At 46.7% G+C, this 24,053-nt stretch overlaps 1 protein-coding gene across 1 annotated transcript; it reads right to left on the bottom strand.

Moving 5' to 3' along the window:
- Nucleotides 1-1,240: 1,240 nt before the first annotated feature.
- Nucleotides 1,241-21,162, bottom strand: mark1 (MAP/microtubule affinity-regulating kinase 1). The gene is made up of 19 exons (XM_068741728.1): nucleotides 21,112-21,162; nucleotides 18,697-18,897; nucleotides 17,253-17,306; nucleotides 10,398-10,446; nucleotides 10,026-10,091; nucleotides 9,747-9,817; nucleotides 8,461-8,517; nucleotides 8,090-8,326; nucleotides 7,311-7,430; nucleotides 6,731-6,830; nucleotides 6,529-6,641; nucleotides 6,251-6,452; nucleotides 5,517-5,698; nucleotides 5,293-5,384; nucleotides 5,012-5,152; nucleotides 4,692-4,943; nucleotides 3,169-3,195; nucleotides 2,595-2,639; nucleotides 1,241-2,500 (listed from the first exon to the last, which is right to left on the bottom strand). The coding sequence occupies exons 1-19, from the start codon at nucleotides 21,160-21,162 to the stop codon at nucleotides 2,152-2,154; spliced, it is 2,409 nt and encodes an 802-aa protein (XP_068597829.1). The 3' UTR covers nucleotides 1,241-2,151.
- Nucleotides 21,163-24,053: the final 2,891 nt, after the last annotated feature.

The raw sequence follows: 24,053 nt of genomic DNA, 5'->3' as shown, positions 1-24,053 counted from the left end.
TGTCACTCAAGGTGGAAGTAAATCCAATATGTTGTTAATACACTAATGCATGACCAGAGCCTCAAACAGGCTCTCCCAACCTGATGAATGAAGCATCCATCCGCATTTATCCATTGATTATTTTGTGTGTGTGTGTGTGGCTTTCATGTGACACAGCGATGTTTCTATCTTTGTAACATCATATATTTATCTACAGAAAGTAATAATGAAATTGCACTTTCTTTCACATCAACTGAACAAATCTGCCAAAATGAAGTGTTTACAAGTCGTCTTCTTTCCGTGTGGACGCGTTGACATTTGTCCAAGACGTTTTTTTTTTTTGTACGTTTAAGAGGAACCACGCCGGTTAAACACACGTTTGCTACGGAGACTGAAATGATTATTTGGAAAATGTCTAAAGGAATGTGTCAGATTTTACATGTAAATGCTCGTGACTTACATTTTTATTGTTAATAGTTTATAATGTTTAAAGAATTTAAAATACAGTTTTTTTCCATAAGTATAGGAAAACATTTTTGGGCAAACTATTTTCGCACACTTGAGCGAACTGCATTCCAAACTGAGGATATTGTTCACAATGCTTTACCTTAAACAAACATGTATGCAAAATACTTCAGTCACATGATGATTAGGATTATGTTAATGAGTAATGCCATTAGAGCCAATAAAGATGTGCACCATTAACGTTTACATCTCACGCTGTGCGTAGCATGACATATAGCTTCAGTGCAAAATGCAGACATTCCATACTAGTACAGGTAGTACTAACACATCTGCTTCGTTGCTTGGGGGGGGGGGGGTATCATCGTGAAGTTAGTTATGTGATTCAGAAAATAAAATAAGTACAAACAAATAAAATCATTTTTATTTTCAACAAAGTGCACGCCTCAATTCTACAAAGCAGCACATTACAATGTAATGGAATAAATACAGTAAAACCGGCTGAACTGGAAAAAAAAAAAAAAGCAAGGATACACAGGTACCTGCATAATGGATCTGCTGGCAGCACTAAATCCGCCTCCGGTCACGGTGATGGTTGGACTTTTGATGAATCTCCAGTCCGTTGGGTAAAGATGGCCTCTCCTCTGCTTCCTCAAGTAAACCAATTCAACCTCGCTTTGTTTGTGATGGAGGACTACCAAATGAACACTAAAGGAATACCGGTGCATACTCATGTTCGTACACATCACCCCCCCCCCCCCCCCCGGAAAAACTTGTGCAATTGCAGCAGGACCTCCAAATCACTGACTCGCTGCTGAGAGAAAATAAAGTGAACACCTTTTCAGCTTTGACTGAAGTTACTACTCAAGTCTATGTGGCGCAACTTAGTGCGTGTCCCCCCCACCCCACAGGCAAATAAAATATAACATAAAAGGCAAGGGAGCTCATCCCTTAATGTTCAGCAAAATAACTTAGTGCTCTTTAAATAAAATGAAAAACACTATTTTCATATGGTGGCTCAAACAAGACTTGAAAAAAACAGACTAAAAGGACGATGCTTTAAAAAGACTCCAATTATATTAGGAAAGAACTTAAATCCCATGAAGAAGACATTGACAACTAAATTCTGTACAGAACATAAAATCAATGTACAATACAGTACCTGCAGATGTTATGCATACAGTACAATTCTCTTTACATAGTTTTAGTATAGGCCTCCGCCTGATTTATATACCGACTTATCATAGGTGGGAAAAGCAGCTATTTTAGCGTCAACAAGTCTAATGGTTATTAGTGAGGGAGAGTAGATCTTGTAGTAGGTTTAAAGTAAAACGGGTTAAAAACTTTATTGCAGGATGATCACCTTCTGTTGCATACTGCATGTGGTACGGGGATGTTCTATAATGGGGGGGGGGGGGCAGTGGGTTGATGACGGAAACAGAGGGCAGGGCGGAAGGAAAACAAGGGGAGTAGATGTTTCTTTTTTTCTATCCATCTCTCCGTCACAGGGGCCGAACCTTGTGATATTCCTCTGATCCGCTACCCTGTACATTACATTCACGGCCAGCATTGCACATTGCCAGCCAAGTCCACCCTGACTGCATGGCGAGGACCTTCAGTACGGAATTCTGCCCTGAAAGTCAACACTAATCCAGTGATGAGATGAAACCGAAACTAGAGCTCACTATAGAAGGAACCGGGACTCTGCCGTCACAGTTTGAGCTCATTGGCAATTTTGCAGGCGATATTTTTAAAGGCGATAGACGTGCCCGATATCCTCTTGAAGCGCACGCCATTGAGCGAAAGACGGGGGAGCTTGCAGACCTCCATCTCCCACTGTACCAGGTTGTCCTGACGAGCGTCGCCATGGACACAAAAAAGCAGGAAGCGTTCGCGCTGCTCGTAATCGCAGCTGTTGGCGTCCAGAACCTTCCGGATCTCCCTCATCATCTCGGCAGGCTCCATGGAGGAAGTGGTCTTCATGCTCCAGGTAAAACGGAGCGAGCGAGGTTTGGAGTCCCGGCCGCCTTCGTCCTTGCTGTCACCCGACGCACTTCTACTGCAATGGGGGGGGGGGACAGAAGTGGAGACAGATATCAAAGGCCGTTTCCCCAGAGCATCGCTGTGTGAGCTGCATCTCATTTAATTCTCACCTTGGTGTTTCTGCTCTGGCACTAGCCTCACCCTCACTAGGCACCCTGAAATAAAACAGGAACACAGTGTCAGTCCCACACGGTGACGTCTACACTGGTTCCCACTATCGGCATCACCCCCCCCATCATTACTGGACACAGAGAGGAGTGTCAGGCATGCCAGGAAAAAGTCCACAATCCTGGGTATTAGGGTTCAGCACACAATGAAGAGACTACGATTTACCACATGACGACCAAACGCAGCATCCCGCCTACCGTATGCTACCTGTCCTTCATCTCCACTCATCTGTAAGGAGTGGGCAAAGTGCTTCTAAATCTTTGATATGGCCTCCATAATTTGTCTGGTCTGCAGGAAGACAGGGAGGGGGGGGGGGGGGGGGGTTCAGGAGGGGCAAAGCTGGAGAAGCTTTAGGTTTGTTTTTGAAGGCACAAAGTAAGGAAATACATGGCACAACAAAGGTGTCAGTAGGCGAGGATTTGGTGTAGTGGACAAGGTTAACGTGAGCACGGAGAGGTCTTGTTTTTGGGGTGTTGTGACTGGGGGGAGGCAGGTGCAGCGAGCGTGTTATCCTACCTCCGGGTTGACCTGAAAGACAGAGTTCTATGTAGGGAGAAAAGGAGAGAAAGCTGTGAGCCTGGGCGGAACGGGCTAGCATCAACGTGACAAGGGCCTAACGCTGTGTGGGTGGGGCTCTATGGATGGCGTGTAACTCACTGTGGATTTGGATTGGTGGAGGATGTGTCATTATTCCAGAGAGAAATCAGAGTGTAAAATAATTTCACATCTACCAAAATGTCCTGAAAACGTTCAAATAACTTTCTTCCTTTTTTCACTTCACTTATTCTTCTTTATACTATTTTTGATCATTCCAGTCTTCACATGCATTCCAATGAGTGCCCTATAAAGAATTAATCAGAGACCCCCCCCCCCAAAAAAAAAAATGCATGGATGATTTTTACTTTTTATGAAAATAAATTGCAAAAATCTCAATGTAGAAACGATTTAATTATTGGTCCAGCATTAGCTACTTTTATTCTTTAGCCAAAATAAAAATTTTGATTGATGAAATTATTCCATCCACCTTTGACATTCACCGGCACGAATTACCAAATGCTAGAATGGCGAGCACTGAACCTGCAGGACTCTTAGTCTCATTCCGAACTGTTTGGACAGATAAGCAAACTAGAAAAGCACTCAGAGCACAGACCTCCGCCAAGCAGCTCATTCCCTTCGTCATTGCACTTACACCGTCCACATGGTGATCTGGATCATCACCATAAAGTTACAAATTGTTCTTGGTATCTTTATACATCAACCATGAAACTTAAAAGTGAATCAGAGTTTATATGTGTTTTTAACTGATTTTTGAATCCTAAACGGAGTTTTCAATGTTAAAATGTAATATCTTTTCCTGACCTAATTCTAGATCCGATCCAGATGAAATTCGGTGGTGAGATAGAGGCCCCCACCCTACATGTCAAATTCCATAAACATTGGTCAATAATCAACCGAGATATTGAGGAACACACTTTGGAACACTCTTCTGGATCAGCACCAAAATTGAACCATCTGTTATAATAATTTGATCAAGATACATCTGTAACCTGTTTCTAACAGACGGTGCTTACATAACCTCCGCCTCGGCGTACAATAAAAATACATAACGTTTTACAGCCATTTTCATGGAGCTATCATTGTATGACAGCTATTTAAAAAACGTATGTGGAGAGGGAAACCCTATCTCAATGCGTCGGGAGGTTCGGGTCCAGCTCACACACGTGAGTTTGGATGTTCTTTCCTGTTCCATGTGCGTTCCAGCTGGTGCTCCAGTTCCATGTCAGAATCTAAGACATTATATGTGACTCCATCAGAGGCCCCACAGGGAGATGATGACGCTCACTGAGATGTGTATCCTGTTGCGTAGCCCCACGGTTGACTTGCATGCCATCACAGTGACGAATCTCATTCCACACACACTGATCCTGAATGCACGTTTACAGATTCTTGTACATTTCCAAAAATCTCTGCCATTTTTCATGTCACTTTTCACACGCAGTTGTGCTTCGTGCTGGCCCTGTACGATCGCCTTCACTGACCTGCGGACAAACTTTGAGGTGATTTTGCCGATGATCCCGGTGGAGGTGCCCCTGCGTTGCTGAGCGAGAGCCCCTGTATCGTGGGACAGCGTGGGCGAAGCTGGGGGCCCGTTGTAGGTAGCGCTACGCCGGTCCCGAAGCTGAGCGCCATGAAAGGTGCTGCGACTGGTGGTACCGCGGGGGAAACGGTTCTTCTCCGGGGTGCTAATACTGTGTGCAGACGGCGAGGTGGAGGGACCACGAGGGGACGAGCTGCAACATTTAAATGATGCCATCAGCGCCACAAAGATGCTCGTTATGGTCTGGATCAAGATGCTCACCCGGCTTTTAGCTCTGTATTGTCATCAATGGGGGGCAGTGTGCTTTTTGAGGGGTGCCCCGACGATGACATGGACTTGGTGTGACGAGGTCTCGTGGAACTCATTGCAGTAGATGGCGTGCTACCCGACACCTCGGTTAAACTGGGGACCAAGGAGGGAGATGTTTCACCAAGACATGCTCATTTCTTTTGTTTTAAATGCTATAAAATAATGTTTTTAAATGGCTCAGAAAACAAAAACAAAAACACAGAACCAATGTAAAGCTGGATCTCTACATTTACCTGCTGTCTTTGCCATTGGGAATAGCTGAGTAGCGGTCAGCGGAGGATCTTTCACACACGTAGGTGTTCCTGCGAGTCATCGATCCATTCGTCTGAACACAAACCAAAAAAAACACGTTCAGGAAATTTAGACAGAATCACTGGAAAAATTGGAGCAATGACGAGTCACAAAAAAAGTTTCTTTTGTGCAGATGCGTGAGCAAATCTCTCTGCTGCGCCCTCACCCCCACAGCAGTCGACGTTTTCTTCCTCTCCTGCACGGCCAGCGGCGAAGCCGGAACGTCTCCTTTAGACGTGCTGAGCTCCAGTCGACGTGCGCCGTCCCACTCCTCCCTGTGGTCGCTCTCCACGCTCAGGGCCTGGCCACGCTTCGTGTACGACACCGCCGGAGGCACGGACGGACCCACTGGCAGACGTGGAACCACAGTTAAGACACTTTCCATCAACACAAGAACACATCAACGGCTCCGACAAACAGAACGCGGGCGTCTTTGTTCTAATAGCATCAAGCAGAGCAACTCAGATTTAGGATTCTCACAATTTATCAAATATACAGCCGTAGAAGCAGGTACAAAGCAAAGCTGTTCCCTCCTCATGCTTTGAGGTGCTGCAGGAACGCAGCCAGCCAGCAGATGGCGATAAACACAATGGGCCCAACATGACATAGGAGGAAGCTGCTAAATAATCGGTGCAATGTTGAGGGGGAGCCTCCTTTTGCACATTAAAACAAACTAAACTATGCTTGATTAAAATGTTTCACTATATAACCAAATAATTGTAAAGGATTGAAATGTTCTAAGAGGGACATTTTATCTTGCGGAGCTGGTTTTTCTGTGGTGCCTTGCTCAGAAAGCACGTCGCCACCGCTGCAATGGAATCTCAACATAGGTTGCTGTGAGTGAGAGCAACTTCCCCCTACACAGCACTCTCAGAGCTGGAAAGTACGGGGTTTCTTTACTTGGCTTTTCTACGACCACACCACCATCACCATCATCATCCCCACCATGATCGCTGTAGCGGCGCTGCTTCTGATTGGCCGAGATGCTGCGTGTGACCTTGGGATGGGCGGGGGATATGCTGGAGCTGTTGTTGATGTCACTGGCCGGTCGCTGCCGCTGCCCCTGGATGCTGTTGGTCAGCGGCGGCTCACTCCCCTCGAACTGAGACGCAGAGGCACAGGATGAAGGACGCGCTCTCACACGATGGTGATAATGTCACGATGACCAATCAACAGACCTCTGGAGCTTTTCTTCCCAGCAGCAAGTAGGTGGCCATGACATCATCGTACTTCTGGCCACGAAGGGAGTCTGTGATCTCATCTTTAGGGAAGCCCATCGTCACCATGAGCTCTAAGAGATGGAAACATAAATCAGAGCAGCACCGACATTAAGAGCATAGAGCACCCCCCCCCCCCCCCCCTGAATACAGCCAAACACACCTATCCTGGATGAATCACTGAAGTCTGCCTCGGGCTCCATGTAAGGCTTTAGCTCCTCCTCCTCGTGACCCACATTCATCCAATGGTCTTTCATTATTTGCTAGGCAAGAAACAAAGCAGCAGTAGATTAATCATGACTCAGCTGTTAATTACGCAACAGGACAGCCAAGCGTCAGGAAAAGGACACGCTGATGAGAAATGGGACATTTCTTCAGGAAGACGTTTTGATGGCGAGTTTAGTGGGGGGGGGGGGGGGTGGGACAACAACAACAACGGTGGGATCAATGGTTATGATAGTGAGAGAAATCTTTACTATTGAACCTCAGCCTAGTGCTGATCACAGGCTGCCGTTGACTCTGTGTGCAGAGCGATTCCTGAACCGACAGCTTTATCCTGTTTACAACAGAAACGTGTTGCAAACGACCCCAATTAGACGGAGACTGCGATGAAACGACGCCTCAGGGGTTTCTCAAACGGCAGCGAGCAACGACGGGCTCTCGATTGCACGCCGTCATGCTCCCAAGCATTAGGACAATCAGGGAAACATTGCTGACTGTGCGGGAAAAAATGCAAAGGCTACCTCCAGACTGCCTCGTTTTACGGGGTTGAGCACGAGTAGTTTCTTGAGCAGGTTTTCACAGTCTGTGGACATGTAGAAAGGAATGCGGTACTTCCCCCGCAGGACCCGCTCCCTCAGCTCCTGCAGAAAAACACAGAAACCCAAATGAGAAATGATAACAAAAATAACAAGACTCCGTTTCTGTTGGGAGTCACTGGGCACCAGAACAAAGCCAACATGATCGTGTAGAGTCGAAGCTGAAGATGAAGGGTCACAGGAGGGCTGGGGTTTAAAGCCCCCCCCCCCCCCCCCCCCCATCAGAAACCCCTTTTAAATAATGCATTACCATAGGATCAATTATCAATTACGAGTTCAAATTCGCAACCTTCACTGCTGCATTATGAAGACAATGTGAAGAAATCTGTAAGAAAAATTAATTACGGTATGCCAAATTATCGACATAATTACTTTACTCAGTTTACACTTGGCTGAGACGCCAGCCTCCAGCACTGAGGAGGAACATAATTATTTATAAATGTATCTGAACAAAATATCTCAGAGAAGCATGTACTTGACTATTCATTAATTATATCCATTCATTTCCATGAATGGCTTCGTTTTTGTGAGGGATCCCGTCATATTTTGTGTCGCAGGACTTATTAAAAGTGTCAGTGCTTTTCAAACAAGTCATCCGAGCACGTATGACTAAAGTCTTTATCTTCTCTTTACAAAGAGCCTGCCGTCACCGAGCGGGTTGGAGATGCTGCCTCGGCCTCTGCTCGGCTTAAAGACGTGCACACCTTTAGGTTCTGTCCATCGAAGGGCAGCGATCCGCTGACCAGCGTGTAGAGGATGACCCCGAGGCTCCAGACATCCACCTCCGGGCCGTCATACTTCTTTCCCTGGAACAGCTCCGGAGCAGCATACGGCGGGGAGCCGCAGAAGGTGTCCAGCTTGCTGCCAACAGTGAACTCGTTACTGAATCCAAAGTCTGCTATCTTTATGTTCATGTCTGCGTCTAACAACAGGTTCTCCGCCTGAGGTAGAGAGAGAGAGAGAGAACAGCAAAGCATCATGGGGACTGTCCCGGCATCAGCGATGAGAGGAAACACAATTTGGTGCAGCGCTCAGGAGAAATCCGATATCTGAGAGGAGGAGTTGAGATCCTCACCTTTAGATCCCTATGCACTATCCTCCTCTGATGACAATACTGCACTGCAGACACAATCTGAAAACACACACACACACACACACATCACAGGAAATGTCTATGTGTGTTAAATAGGAAGACACAAATCTATAGTATTTTAAATATAAAAGGGATAGGATAGAGATGCAGCACCGACACGTCTCGTATACTATTTGGTCTGAAATGCCATTTTAGAAAATGACAAAAAGTTCCATTCAAATTTAAGAAGCTTAACTCAGACCCTTTACTGGCAATTTTGATATAAAAAAATCACAGACACAATAAATGATGATTAAAATTATGATCTTTTAACTTTCTGTGACGCATAAATGACGACAAAATAGTAATTCTTGTAAAGTTATGCCTCCTACAGTTTCTCTCTCCCTCTGTGAAATGAGTCCCTTCGCTCGAGGAAGACCGACAAGACCAAAAATCAAGGAGGAGAATCAAGGCACATCATCATCGTCATCATTAAACGCCTTCATCTGAACTTAAGTTCTGAACTTAAGTCAGGCTCAGATTGGTCGTGATTGTTAACCCCCCCCCCCCCCCCCCCAGGTCCATAAATGAACCGCTGAGGTTTACCTCCCATCATGTAATGGTCAATCTGGCAAACTTTCACGAATATCCTGAGCATCGTAAATATTGAATAGTTGTAGATAAAACTTTAATTGGCTCCCAGGAGGCTATGTTTAAACAGCCCTACTCTAATATGTATCCGCTCTAACATGCTCTCAAGACAAACTCACTGGAACTAGCAGGAGTAATTTATTACCAATAGATGCAGGAATAGCCACAACACTAACGAAACCACAAAAACGCACACTGTGGTGAACGTGCGAGTCTGCTCTCAGGCACAGACGCACAATTCTTTTTACCTTTCTGGATGTGGATCGGCACTGCCCACACAGCCCGGTCTTAGTCATCCAGTGCCATAAATAATACATACAAACTGAATGTGAGAAAAAAAGACAATGTTGCTGCGCCATGCTGAATGAAGGGGCAATTAGAGGGGGAAGAGAGAGAAATGCTATTTGTAGCATGAAAGCGACTACTGAGCTCTAAACTGCTCTCATGAAGGCTCATTGCTCTCGTAGCGCCACTAGATGTCAGAGCTGCATCTGCGAGGGTTTCGCTCTCAACCCTGCTGCTGCCCTCCCTCTCAGGCCTGGGCCATCTCCACGCCATCTCCAGCAGGTGGCGACGCATGCAGACGTCCCCCTGAGAGAGTGACGACAGGTCCACGCGCTGCGATGCTGATGACCCACCTGTCTGAATTTGGCCCTGGCCTCTTTCTCCTTCATTCTGCCGTGAGCCACGAGATAGTCAAATACTTCCCCTGTAGAAGTACAATCATACAATCAGTATATTATCAGCACTTTGTGCGACCATAATTATGTTAATGTGGACTTCAGAATAACCAAATCGTAATTGTTATTTTATTTTTTTACTTTACAGGTTTTTGGATATTCTTGTTAAACTCCATTCGAATCATTTTAGCGGGAATGACAAGCAGGAATACGCTTTAGTGAACATACAATACTCACCACCACTGGCATACTCCATTACCAAATAAAGTGTCTTCTCCGTCTCGATCACCTCAAATAATTTCACTACAGGGAGACATGGGGGTGGGGGGGGCAGACAGATATAAAGTAAATACATTTGCATGTGCATTTTCTTATTATTGTTCATTGACTTTACTCGTCCGGTTGGAGCACAGTCATGCGTGTCAATTAAATGGCGATCTACCGAGGCAAAACTTCAAATTTGGTCATTTGCATTGTAGAACTGGAGATAAAAAAAAAAGCTTTTATTTTAAAAACAAAAACAAGGGAACACAAAATCGAGAGGATCCCATCCGCAAGAGCTGAACAGGAATATTAGTGCAGCGCTACCGCGCTCCTGTTTGGGCTCACCTATATTTGGATGGTTCAGTAGCTTCATTATTCGGACTTCCCTGAAGAGCTGTGAAGACACAAAGGCAAATTTAATGCATCCATATTCTGTGAGCGACTGGTAGGAAGCACCGAAGGGGAGGGGGGGGTAGTTGTTCTCCGTCTCCTCCTACTCGCCTGTCGGGCTTGTGCTTTCCGTCTGACACCTCTAACCTCGTGAGCGCCAGCGTGCGCATCCATCAGTAGGTGCCATCCAAGAGCTCGGCTATTTAAGTCCTCAGGAGTGAGGAAAACAATGTCTTTCCTGCTTAGGTGCCTCATTTGTGTGCCTGATGGGGGCAAGCCACAAGACAAATCAGCGAGCCACGCTGCTGCGCTGGGTGGCGTCTTCCACGGTTTATCTGGAAGCGAGGCCACGCCCATTGTCCTACTGCAGTAAATACTCACCGGCGCACCAAATATGTATTAATCTGCAGCCCACAGCCACCGCAGTGCTCCCTCCCACGCCGCCAGTTGGGAGATGAGGTTGATGTTTGTTTGTTTGTTTGTTTAGACTCAGTGGCAACTTGTCCACACGAGCTCTCGAAAAGTTGTCAACAAATTCTGAGCGAATTCTTCCTGTGGCTTTATCACAGTGGGCTGAAATCTGAGGCATGTGGCAGTATACGGTTCCGAGTCCTTCACAAACGACTTGGAACAAACGTTCTAGATCTGCCATTGTGTTGAAAATGCTCACAAATTACTCAAGATAAGCCCAAGATTTTAGCATGCTAGGAGCAAGTTCCCAGAGTGAAGGAATCGGGGAGCGTTACTTATTTTGTCTTGAGGCAGACATCCTGGCAGCATCACCACGGTGGTGTGCTAGCCTATGCCATGTCCTGGCTGCAACAAGCTCCTCCCACCAGTGCAGCACCAGGAGCATTCCCAGCTTCCCACCAAGCATAGCAGAATGATATAAATGTTGACTCAGCTAAAAAGCTGGAGCTGGAGGAGGTATCTGGGGAGATGCAAGTCTGGAAATCCTTGCTGAAACCGTTGCCTCCGTGGCCCGGCCCCGGATAAGCAGTATAATATGGATGGATGGATGTGGACCGACCATGAGTGCGATCATACTTTCACAAATGTTCAGACAGACAATGAAGCTCTATATGCAGGCCAGGGCATACAAATATTTCACCAGACTTATCTCTTCAATAACCTGAAGGGTTGAACAAATTTCAGTGGGAAATTTAATTGGTGCAGAAATAATTACGCAAGTTAACGTTTACCCAAACTTGAACTTTGCAGTTAATTTCAATAGTTTATAGTTTACATCGTACCTGCACTGTGATTTATTCAAAAACTTTAAAAATAAAAAAAGCGCTCAAGCATCAAAGACTGAATTTCTTTTCGGAAAATAATTTAAAAAAATCTAAAATTCCCAAGCGGCTCCAAAAAAGGGATCTCCTGTGTGGGAAAGCGAGCTGCATGTTCATCAACTGCTCTGCTGGTCAGAGATTCCCCACGGTAAGAACGTTAATTAGACTGGAAACACACTGACACACTAACCGGAAGACGTCCTGCAGCGCGCCCAAAAATAAACTCAAATGTCCTTCCATCCATCATGTGACGCGAGCAGCATGCCAGACCGCCCGGTCGCTTCTCCCGTCCTCTCACTGGCTCTTTCCCTCTCCTTCACATCACTGCCCAAAAGCCCCTCAGACGGGAAAGCGTGTGTGTTGCAACCACGTCGACACAAGAATCAGAGTAAATCAGAGGCAGGGGCAGTGGTAAACAACAACAAAAAACAAACACGGCATCTGTCAATAGAGACGTGGCCACCATGAGGAGAACAGAACATAATGAGGCTCGCATTAGAATCACTACAATACACCAGTTCCAGTGTCAATCGGAACAAAGAGTCATAGTGATGGCGTCCCAGAAATATGCAAAACAAAAAGAAGAAAAAAACACCGTTTTCAATGCATCAAAACCTCAGATGTCCGTGCCAGTGACCTACTTCCAGCCCCCCCAGGGGCATCCCGGCTGCAGAACTAGCCTTAATTATAACGGTCCTCATGCAGAAGGAGCAGAGCAGCAGATATCAGAAACACTTACAGTCACAGCAGCCCCTTCAGCATGGAGATTACTGATAGAACGAACAGCTTGGAAGCCTCTATCAAGCGTGTGTGTGTGTTCATGCTTTCCTTCCATCCAATCAATAACATTACTTGCTGATGGCCTAAGACAGAGAGACCAACAGGCAGTGAGACAACCTGTCCTGACGACTGATCTACTGAGACACCAGACGTCTCTCGGCCTCCATCGCTCTCTGCCCGTACAAAGATCTAATCTGAAAACACCAAGAGGGCCGTCCACGTTTTAAACGGTCACTCGCAGCACTGGCAGAATGCTCCCCCGGATGTTACACGCAAATCCATGCAGCCCCGACCATTTTGATTTGTTTTGTGATTTATCGTGGACGACCCACGCTGCCCGTCGAACCGCATTCCAGTCATCGGAGCGAGACCGAAGCTCCGGTGGCCAGTGGGCTCGACAGCGTTTTGTTGGCTAATGCGGAGCGACAAGGGCTAGACGGATAAAAACAACGGCCATTAAGAGAGCGCAACCTCGTAGTGATGGGCTCTTTACAACTGCAAGGAAAGAAAGGAGAAATGACACTGGCGAAAGGATTGCAATGTCGAGTTTTCTGAGAGAAGTATTACAATAATTAAAAACAAAAAAATGCATGAAATTGGACCAGACACAAACAACATCTTACATACAGGCATCTGGTCCAGAACCAGTAGGTTCAGACTGGTTTTCACACCAGTCCACTTTCACGGCCCTGACCCCAGCATGCATGAATGAGTTCAGAATAGGAGCGGAGCGTCTTTGTTTTGAGTTTCAACGGTGCTATTGGTGCGTGATTGGCGTGCACTGAAACGGTGTGGCGGAGAAAATATGAACCTTGCAAGTATTACTTTTGTGCCAAGTAGAGAAAGTTGCAGCTCGACTTGTTTGCGTTCATTCGACATACTTGACATTTCATGTCCTAGCAATGTGGCTAGTGCACATGGCAGGCGGCCGGCTGACGCTGAAACAACACAGCAGGCAGAGTGAGAGAGGCTGAAGGATAGCCGTCGGGCTCTGGGTCAACTTTAATAAAAAAAAGAAAAGAAAAAGAAAAGAGAGAGAGAGATTCTGAATTTTAGAGAAGCTGCCAGTGTTGCTTCATTTCTCTTCCCTTTCTGAAGCTGAGCCAAACAGGAACAGGAAGCAAAATGCAAACGCTCCACTCAGGGAACTAGAAAAGCACTCAGAGCGCAGACTTCCGCCAAGCAGCTCATTCCCCTCCCAATTAGGTTTACACCGTCCGCATGGTGATCTGGATCATCACCTAAATGTTCTAAATTGTTCTTGGTATCTTTACACACCAACCATGAAAAGTAAAAGTGAAACGGACTTGATGTGTATTTTTATCAGCCATTTGAAACGTTCATATTTTTTACTGACGCCATTATATATTGAGGAACAAATCTTGAAGCTCCATTGACTGCAATGTTAACAAAAATCATCTGTTCCTGGTAACATTTTCAACATTTCCTGAAAATTTCATCCAGATCTATCTAGAACTATTTGAGTTATCGTGCTAACAGCCGGACGGACGGACAAACGCCGGCAATTACATAACCCCCGCCTCGCCACTGCGAACGTAGGGAAAATTAATAATCTCATGCAATGAAAAAATTCCAAAACAGGAAAGGTCAACACGAGTAATAACTCAAACACAAGAGAAGGGCTGGCACGGAGGATGCGTAACAGAAACTGGCACAGAAAGGTAGAGGAAACGCGATAAGAGGCGGGGACAATGAGACAGGTGATCACAATCAGGGTGAGGAGACACAATCCTGGCAGCAGGAGAATGAACTTGGAGCAGGAAGTCAGAAACAAGTGGGAATGTAAGTGAAAAAATAAGAAACGGATGCATGAGACCTAGTAAAAAGCTTAGTTAGATCAGATGTGTCAGTGCCGCTTCCTGTCTCGCTTATAACGTTAAATATTCGAACGTCATTGCTGATGTGTTGAGAAGAACCGACTCTCATTTACAGATTAGAAATAGAGCCGGGGCAATGGGATGAGGGGATGAGAGCGGCATTGGCTCAGTGAAAGAGGGGATTAACGGAGAGGCCTATTTTAGGGCTAAAATGCAAAAAAATAAAAAATAAATAAAAGATGACAACGTCTCTGACCACAGATCATTCGACGTATTTCCTGTAGCAAATCTAAGGCGGTGCTTTGGAAGCTCAGCTGACCTCATTTCCTGTCCAAATGAAACCACCACCAGGGCAGAGAGCGGTGACGGGCCACGACGGAAGAGCCGCGGGCTCCGTTCTAACCCCGTGACTCACTCTAATAAAATATAAAGATAAGCCGACGCGGTGACAACAGCGGAGATTTACAGATTAACTTCCTCTCTGTGTCGTGAACCCCTCTCCCAATCCCAGTGTGACGTAACGTCCAGCATGCCTGTCGCTGCACGTGCGTCAGTCTGAGAAGGCATGTGTGTGTGAGCAATGTCAGAACTGAGGAACCAAACCGAAGTGAGGTTGCATGTGTCATCCGGGTTTTCGTAGGTTTGTGTGTGTGTGTGTGTGTGTGTGTGTGCATGTGATGGTTGTGCGTCTGAGTGCTGGCTGTGTCTACCAGGTGGCGTGCCCACCGTCTAGCTCCTCTGAGGCCATAAAACAATTTTAAGCAGCGGCGTTTCTGAGGGGCCATCGCGAAAAAAAGCTTCAAATCACTCAATCACACACACAACAAACAAAAAGGGGGGGCAAATAGAAACGCACAATAACGTGAGCGAAACGACATGATTTCAAGATGCGGAAGGCAATCCTTCAACCCCGGCCTAACGTCTGAGTCATCGAATCGATAATTATGCCCGTCTGCTGCTGATGTCCGTCTCCACAAATAGCACAGCCTCACAGCATTTCTCAAACGTGAACGTGTTTCTCTGTAGAATAATCAATTTGTTGATCCAAGATTTTGGGTTGCAGAACTTGTCATGCGTGCAAGGCATGAAGCACGACCATCGATGCTTCCCTTCAGGAAATCCAGCCAAAAGCCAGGCTACGGAGGCAATTGTGTAGTCGTAGATGGCACAAAACCAGATTGACCTTTTTATTGATTGATTTTGACGCTTAAATGATGATTATTTCACGGTGAAACGGTGCAGCGTTTCTGTTAGAATGTCAAATGGACTTTATTTATTTTCTTATATGAGCCATCCAATCCTAAAATTGTCATCATCATTGGAAATTTGCTGGTTAACCAGAATAATAATAAACCCCAGAATCCAGGAATGAGAAGCACAGATTGACATTGATCTTTTCTCCCCCCCCCCCCATTATTATTTGGGCAGTCGAGGAGTGAACCCTGCATTAAGACGGACGTTCCCTTTAATGCATCTGTAGGAGAGCTTTCACATGGATGCCGTAGGGCACTCAGTAAGACAATCGATTCAATCCAGGAGACGTCTGCTGCATTACAAGACGAGCTCACGCACTACTACCATTACAGCAATCCAGTAGAGGGCAGGGGGGGGCATTTAAATCTACAGTCCAGATACACACCAAACACACATGCGAGTCTTTTCATAGAACCAGACCCATTTCCATCAAACACCAAAATGCATACATGGTATATCACACCAATAGCAGCTCCCTTAAAAAGCCATACGACCTCTGCATATATTGACCCTCTGGTCTACAGCAGCTGACACTTGAAAGGAAAGGACCACTGCATAATTCATCAGCAAGATCCCTTATTGGTCGGCAGCCTCACATGATACGTCCGCCCCAGCTGGCGGACGAACAAGCACACCACATTTCGGCCATGACCTGCAACGAGACTCAAATCGGTGGGGTATTTGCAGAAACATCATGGCCACAGATAAAAAAAAAAACGTCAGATGAGCTGCTTGACAAAAGAGCTCAGATAATAAACTCCATCTCAGAGACTTTAGATAAACGTGGAACAATTTGAAATTCATTTGGCTGAAGAGCTCCAGTCAGATCCCATTAAGTTGATTATAGATTTGCTTTGCTCACAGAGAACAATACTGGCATCGCAAAACATGCAAGAAGCATCCTGTTGGCAGGAAACCGTCGCGTTTTACAGACGTCAAAGAAGCATTTAGGTCATTAATCAAATTTGTCATTTGTCCCATCCAGTGATATTTTTATTTTTCCATGTGGTGGTTATGGTCCATCAAAGATTTTCATCCCTCACAAAGCATTGAATGTAAAAGTGCAGCGGTGGTGCACCGGGCTGCAGTGAGCTGAACACATTTCTAGCCACGTAGAGATTGTAGGATAGGCATGGGCGAACTACGGCCCGCGGGCCATATATGGCCCTTTGGGCTTTTAAATCCGGCCCGCCAAACTTGTCCAAATTCTATTACTGAAATACATTTTCTCCAAATTAATGCAATGGCTTTTATAACGTAATTTATATTAGTTCACACAAAAACTCCGTCCATCTGTTCCTGGCCCGGCCCCTCTGTCAAATTTTAGAACCCATTGTTGCCACACCAGTTCTGGCTCAATCTAAACTGCAGTTGTAATTGGTTATCACTGCTGGACAAGGGGAAGTGGCAGGCAGGCAGGGATATTTCAAGCGCTTCCTTGCCACAAACCAAAATTCAAGATTGCGGAGGGAGGATGAGCAGAGATTAAACAAGCATAGTGGTCTCTCCTGACTGCATTATTTAAAACAGCACATCCTGGCTTCAAAGACACAGAGAGGCAGTAACTCAGGGGGTGACTAATGGAAAACCGGAGCACTTTAATCAAGACGCTAATGTTACCATGTGGTGCTGAAACGGTGACTCACTTTCTGTAGGCTGGTGGGATTCAGCTGGGTTTTGTCTATAATCTTCACCGCCACCTAGAGCGAGAGATAAAAGGGAAAAGAACAAAAAAGACATGTCAGAAGATCATTTATATCCAAGAAAAAATCCAGATCCACCGGATTTAAATGTGTTTTCATAGGAATTGTGTTCCTCCAAGGTCAAGGAAAGGAAACCTGAGGTGATATACGAGTCTCTAAGACTTCCGATGATCTAGAGGTGACCCTCAGGTATGCGCTCCACACACTGCCATCCCAGATCGACTGTATTAGATCCAGAGATAAATCCCTGAATGTGGTATCAGATCATATGTTTGTGTGTGGGTGTGGGGGGGTGGGGGCCATTCAATCCTACGATGACAGAAGTGCAGCATAAATCACTGAGCATTGGTGGCAACATGTGACCCAAACTCTCGTCACCATATGCATGTTAATCTTGTGATTAGCCCTACAGGTGACGAGGAGGATGAGGAGGAGCGGCGTCATGGAAACACTTTTTACATTTCCAAGAAAAATGCTGCGCTCAAGGTAAGGTAGGGTCATGTCCACCCCCCCACCCCCCACTCGTTCCTTCTCACTGACGTGATCCATGTCTTTGCATTCTGTTGAGTCAGCAAAAGGTACTCAGGCACACAAAGCAGCGCCTGACCTTCTCAGCAAACAGTGGGCCCCACACACACACACACACACCATATGCGTATTTATCATAAGCTTTACAGGAAGCAGCAAGGGTCAAATTGTTACTGGTTTGACCTGGGAAAACATTTCCCACCTCAGCGCTCCGATCGGACCGATAACATAATGCCGTAGCAGAAGTGAGAGGCGATCTGAGTGCCGTCGGTGCTGCTGAGCAGATCGCAGGTCATTGTTTTCTCCCTACAATCAATATAAAGACAACTGACATCACAGGTTTTCACCAACCCCCCCCCCCCCCTCGATGACTGACGAACAATTTCCAGTTTACTATAAAGAAACGTATCGCATCTCATTCTACACCTGCAGTCGATGCCGGAACCCAGGACAGCACGGCGCCGTTTGTGCCACGCTTTGTTCCCGGGTGGACATTTTAAATTGCGACTCGTGGTGGGAGGTGCGATCCGATCCTTAAACACTTTGAATCCGAGATGCTTTTCCCTTTTAAATCGATTTGTCAGCCGACAGAAGACAAATTAGTTTTAAGCAACAATTGAACAGGGTCTGGTTCCAGCATCTCAGATGTGAAAGAAGTCTTGATCCGCTCAATATTACTATAATAATACCATAACAAATAAGAATATGGTTAGCAGATTATCCAGGATTAAAAAATTGAAATGAAACCTGAAGGCCTCACTTGAAGCAGGAAGAGTGAAGTGGCGGATGAACACTGCACGAGGACGCATCAGTGACATCCCAGTGACCTGTGAAGTATACAAATAAAAACTTGTCTCACCTCGCGTCCGGTCAGGACGTGCCGCGCCAGCTTCACCTTGGCGAAATTCCCCTTCCCGATGGTCTTCAGGAGGCGGTAATTGCCGATATGGGGGTGTTCCTCGGTGGAGGTGAAAGAGTTGCGGCATCTCGGCAGGCTGTGGCGGCTCGCGGACTTTGTCGGGGGGACAGGGGGCTCACCAAAGCCGTCCACTGACGAGTGCTGCAGGGGGGGAGGGGGGGGGGGGGGGGGACAGTCACCTCGCAATCAGCAACAACCTCGTTCTCCCCGACTTGATGCTTCACCTCGATAGAAGCCGATACGGCAAAACAGCATCTCAGTTTTGGCACCGTGCGGTGCTGCAGCGGAGGCTCGCCAACGCTAGGCTATTTGCTGTGCAATCAGAAATGAACCCTTTAACCCCCCCCTCCCCCCCCAGAAGAATGGCTGATCAGACGCTTGACACGTGTTCGTGACCATGCACTGCATTGTCCTGCACACAAAGCCCCGTGTGGGGGGGGGGAATCAGATGCTATCACTCGCAGGGGCTCCTGGTGCCTTTTAGAATACCTGCAGAATGTGCACCACGATGATGTCACAAGGCCAAACCCCCCCCCCCCCCCCCCGATAAGGTGAATTAGCAACAGCTTGCTGCAAGTAGCATCGTTGGCACAGGCTAACGGCGGCGTCTGCTGGTCTGCTTCTTCTCTACAACAGCTGCTGATGTCAGTCCAGGTCAGAGAGGCCGTGATCCTGAGCGGCCACGCCCAGCGAGGGAATAAAGCCTCGGTCCGGTTTCTGCCCTGCTCCCATTTCACTGGGGGGGGAAACGCTACACCCTGCAGGGTGCACATCACGTTAGCTATGCTGGGGGGGAAACGCTACACCCTGCAGGGTGCACATCACGTTAGCTATGCTGCATCCTGGCAGAGTGAAACACTCGCCACTGTCGACATGGCGTGTTGTGTGTGTTGTGTGTGTGTGCGTGAGAGAGAGACACAAAGGAAGGCAAGAGGAGTTTGCTTTCTGGATCTGATGCTTATTGGCACTTTCACCATTATTGTCTGATTGGCAATAAAACAGGATAGCACAATATAATATTTACAGAGCGATGATCGTCTAAAAAAAGGAACTTTTGAGTTGTTGTACAAATACAGAGTACAAATAACTCCAAAATGCTTCTGCATTAAGCTTTACTTACTATCCTACTGTATATCCCGTCACCTTTTATTGGACATTCCAGCGCAAAGATGTTTATTTTTACTTTATAGATATAAATGTAGTATAAACGTGCTGGTTATCGGCCCCGAGAAACCTGCACGTGTCCGTGATTCAGAAAGGGCCCTTTAGACACGCGTGATTATTACGCAAAGTTTGTTTCACTATTAACTCCCAAACAATGACGTAATGTCTTGGGGAGGCCAGACGTAAAAATAAGGCGGCCAGGAAAAGAGCTTCTTCTATTTGGCGGCTCGAAAAGTCACTTTTGTGTTATGTAATCCAGTTTAGCTGCTAGCGCAGGGGTCAGGAACCAACCCGACCCCTGCGCTAGTGGGACCCGAGGCACAGTTTTATTACAACAGACGCATCAGTCAGGGATCAGAGTTAACGTGAGGGATTTTTGAGTTGCATCATTTGGTTTAAGAGTAGCATGACAAAGAATAATCCAGAAGCCCTATTTCTAATCTGAGAATAATCTAGTGCTTCAAGATGGTCAAACTAAATTAGAAGACTAACAAAAACAAAAAGATTCCATTGACTCATCTCTGCCTAGTTCTGTTTACAGTTTTAAAATAAAATAAAAATAAAGCAGACCTCGCTTGTGTCAGAGCCTGCCAGCGCGCACGCCTCATCCGGACTCATCTATAGGATTCTGATTGTGCTGCGTGATCGTGAGTGTGTGCGCGCGTGGACGGCTTAAACAAAACGTGGCAGCAGAACCCTGAATGACGCGCTCCCCTCCTCTTCCTCAGCCACGACGGGGCCCACAGGTGATGGATGGATGGTCGCATCGCGATGCTACCGTGCGCGCCCATTGGAAATGTAGGGCGCGCGCACACACACACACACACACACTTGCACCAGTGGACCAACGCCAGTTTCTCCCGGAGCGCATCAGCAGCGTTTCATGTCTCCGCGTTAACGTGCATCCATCATCCTGACGCAGTGCGTTGTTTGTTGTTTACTCGCCTGTCCGGGGGGGGGGGGGGGTGAACGCCGACGTCACCCGACGTCACCCCCATTCTGGGCTGCTCCAGCCGCCGTGCTTTTATTCCATTCAGAGAAAGGCAAGAACAAAACTAGAGCCGGATAGACGCGTAAAAAGCACAGCCCAGCGCGCCGGATGACGCACCGCCCCGTGATTTGTTGTGTTATTTACTCCGCTCCCGCGTCCCGGTGTCGCACCGGCGCCCCTGCAGAGATAGCAGCACTTACGTTCTCGGTGTCGCGCTCGTTCACGGTCGGCAATGGCGTTCTGGTCGACATCTTGTGCGCTTCGCAGGCCGCTCAGCGACGCAGCGAGCCGGGCAGGGCAGAGCAGAGCAGGCGCGGCGCCCCCCGGTCCCTCGCTACATCCCCGGTAATCACCGCAAACACAGCGGCCTTTTACCGCAGCATACGCCGGGATTTCTTATTGGCTTTGTGCACTTCCTTCCTTCCGATCAATCAGAGGCAGAGAGAGCAAGAGAGAGACAGAGAGAGAGAGAGAGAGAGAGAGAGAGAGAGAAGGGGGGGGCGGATGGGACTGCGTAGCGCATCTCAAACCTCCCACCAGGAAGGATGGGGGATGACGCTGACGCCCCCCCCCCACCCTCTCTCTCTCTCTCCCCCCCCCCCCCCCTCTCTCTCTCTACCTCTGTTGTACACGCTCACATCCTTTGTCTCATTGTCTACGTCACCAGAGAACAGCTAACACAAGTGGAACTACAGTTATATCAGGCTTGAGGAGGATGTGACGTCAACCCGAAGGCGCACTTGCGGATGGTGTCCACTAGATGTCAGGCTGCAGCTGGGACATGTTCCACCCCTGCAGCGTTTATAACCTCGGCTTTTACTTCCCGTCCTCTCTCAGGTCGCAGGTGTGCTGCCGTTCATGTTGAAATGAGGGGAAATCAATGCAAAAAGGCGCGAATAGCATGAGTGACGACAAGGCGCGTCTTCATTGTCTGTGCTTGCAGTACTGGAGAAGTCCAGCAGACGGTGCACTTTCTCTCGGTGCTAACAACCCTGATTCCTGCGCACAAGATGGATATAAGAGACAGTTTCCATAGTTCTGTTTAAAAAAAGTACAAATGTGTCTCATCAACTCAAAAAAGATGTGAGGAACAATAGAAGACTGGTCTTTACATTAGAAAGGATTTGTAATTCACTGAATCCTGTTTCGTGGATTTTATTTTTTAATAAATGTTCACATTTTTAGGAGAATTGGGGTGTTACATGACGCATGGCTAAGCAGAGAGGCCCCAGCCATAACAATGGACACAGCATGAAATAGTGTCTCGCAATGACTGATGGATATTGAACCTGAAAGCCACTGAGAACAGCAGCTCTGCTTTTGTATGTTTGAGGAATCTCCAGTTTATATTTTACCGCAACTACAAATTCCATCCCATAAAATCCACCCTCCTTCCCATCAGACAGAGTCCGATTCGCACTCAGATAAATTTAATAGAAAACGGTTTAGTTCTTGTAATATTTCCAGCACAAAATACCAGAATGCAAAGGGATGGTTCAACAAAACAAAAGAGCCCCAACACTGAATCTTGGCATGTCGATGGGGCAGTTTTGAAATTCTGCATCTGATCCCAGCATGGATTGGATCCTCTCTGATCCGTAACAGCTAAATCAGGGACCAGCTAAATGATTACCACTAAGACACATCCTGTTGCTACTTAATAGTAAGATTAAGTAATACTTAATAGTAATAACTGCTGCTATTTTAGATTTGATAACATTTACTGTTTCACATGCATGTCAAGTATACTAAGGTATATTTTATACTCGAACAGTCAATCCAGCTCCGTTTGTTGTCATGTTCTTGTGTAGCTGAGGTCATTTGATGCAGGCTGGGTTTTAGATTCTGCACCGGAGTTGCTTTGCTGTGGAATGTAACTGACACTACTTTAATGCGTGCAGCATGTACAGGCAATCGTCAAAAAAGGGCAGCTGCTGACAGCTATTCATCGTGGACAGTCCGGTAGTTAACAGAATTCTGCAGGACTGAGGCTGGAAGGGCAGGGTAGAATGACGTGGGGGGGGGCTAAAGTAGTTATGAGTCAGATAGCAGAGTAGCATCTGTCAGCGCTGGCACTTCTTGCCTGACTCAGTCTCACCACAAAGTCGAGCCACACTTTTTACAAACACATCCTGCAGCAGTGTGGGAATCACCACAAGCACAAGCAAGAGCCTTTTCAGGAAGATTAAATACCTGTAGATGTTGCAAAACCCATAAAGTTCCATTTAACCCATCCTTCATTCTGAGTGTAATTTAAAAAACTTTAAAGGCTGTTCAAATCATCTGAATGAAATAATGCTGTTGTAAAAATACAAAGGATTCTTCTCACTGTTTTACTCGAGCTGCGTAAATTTTACGTGTCTCTCTTTTTTTTGTGAAGCCCATGAAAATAATGAAGACTACAAAAGTCCAGTAATCCATACAGAATCGTCCATCCATCCGTTTTCTAATGGTGGTTGCATTCCTCTTGTCGACAGGTGCTTATCCACCGTGCGGGTCACGGGTCTGCTGGAGCCTATGCCAGCTGGCTATATGGGTACACCCTGGATGAGACACCAGCTCATCACAGGGCTTTCGCAATATCATGATAAATGATAATGGACCAATCAAAAATAAAATAAAAAATACTCAGGTATGGACAGAACCTGATTCTCAACTAATATGCACAATTGTATTCTAGACTGATTGAACGGGACCAACAGAACACTGACGCCAGCAGGTAGCTGAGACAATGCAAATAAAAAAACCTTTGTGACGATGAAGGGGGAGAAGTTTTATCAAATTAAATGTTGTCTCACAGCAACGAGACTTGTGGCCTTTGAGGACTTTGCATGTTCTCCCCGTGTCTGCGTGGTTCTGTCCGGGTTCTCCGGCTTCCTCCCACCACCAAAAAACATGCAGCCTAGGCTGATTGGTGACACTAAATTGCCCGTAGGTGTGAGTGTGTGTGTGTGGCTGATTGTCTGTCTCTGTGTTGCCCTGCGATGAACAGGCGGCTTGTCCAGGGTGTACCCCGCCTCTCGCCCATTGACTGCTGGGATTGGCTCCAGCTTGGCCCGCGACCCGATGACGGAATAAGCGGTTGGAAAATGGATGAATGAATGTTCTGTTAGCCACAGTTCATGTAGCATTGAGCTAACCC

The sequence above is a fragment of the Brachionichthys hirsutus genome, chromosome 7 (assembly GCF_040956055.1).
Source record: "Brachionichthys hirsutus isolate HB-005 chromosome 7, CSIRO-AGI_Bhir_v1, whole genome shotgun sequence".
Taxonomy (NCBI): Eukaryota; Metazoa; Chordata; class Actinopteri; order Lophiiformes; family Brachionichthyidae; genus Brachionichthys; species Brachionichthys hirsutus.
The sequence above is the reverse complement of the archived record's forward strand: the minus strand, read 5'-3'. Positions and strand labels throughout refer to the sequence as shown.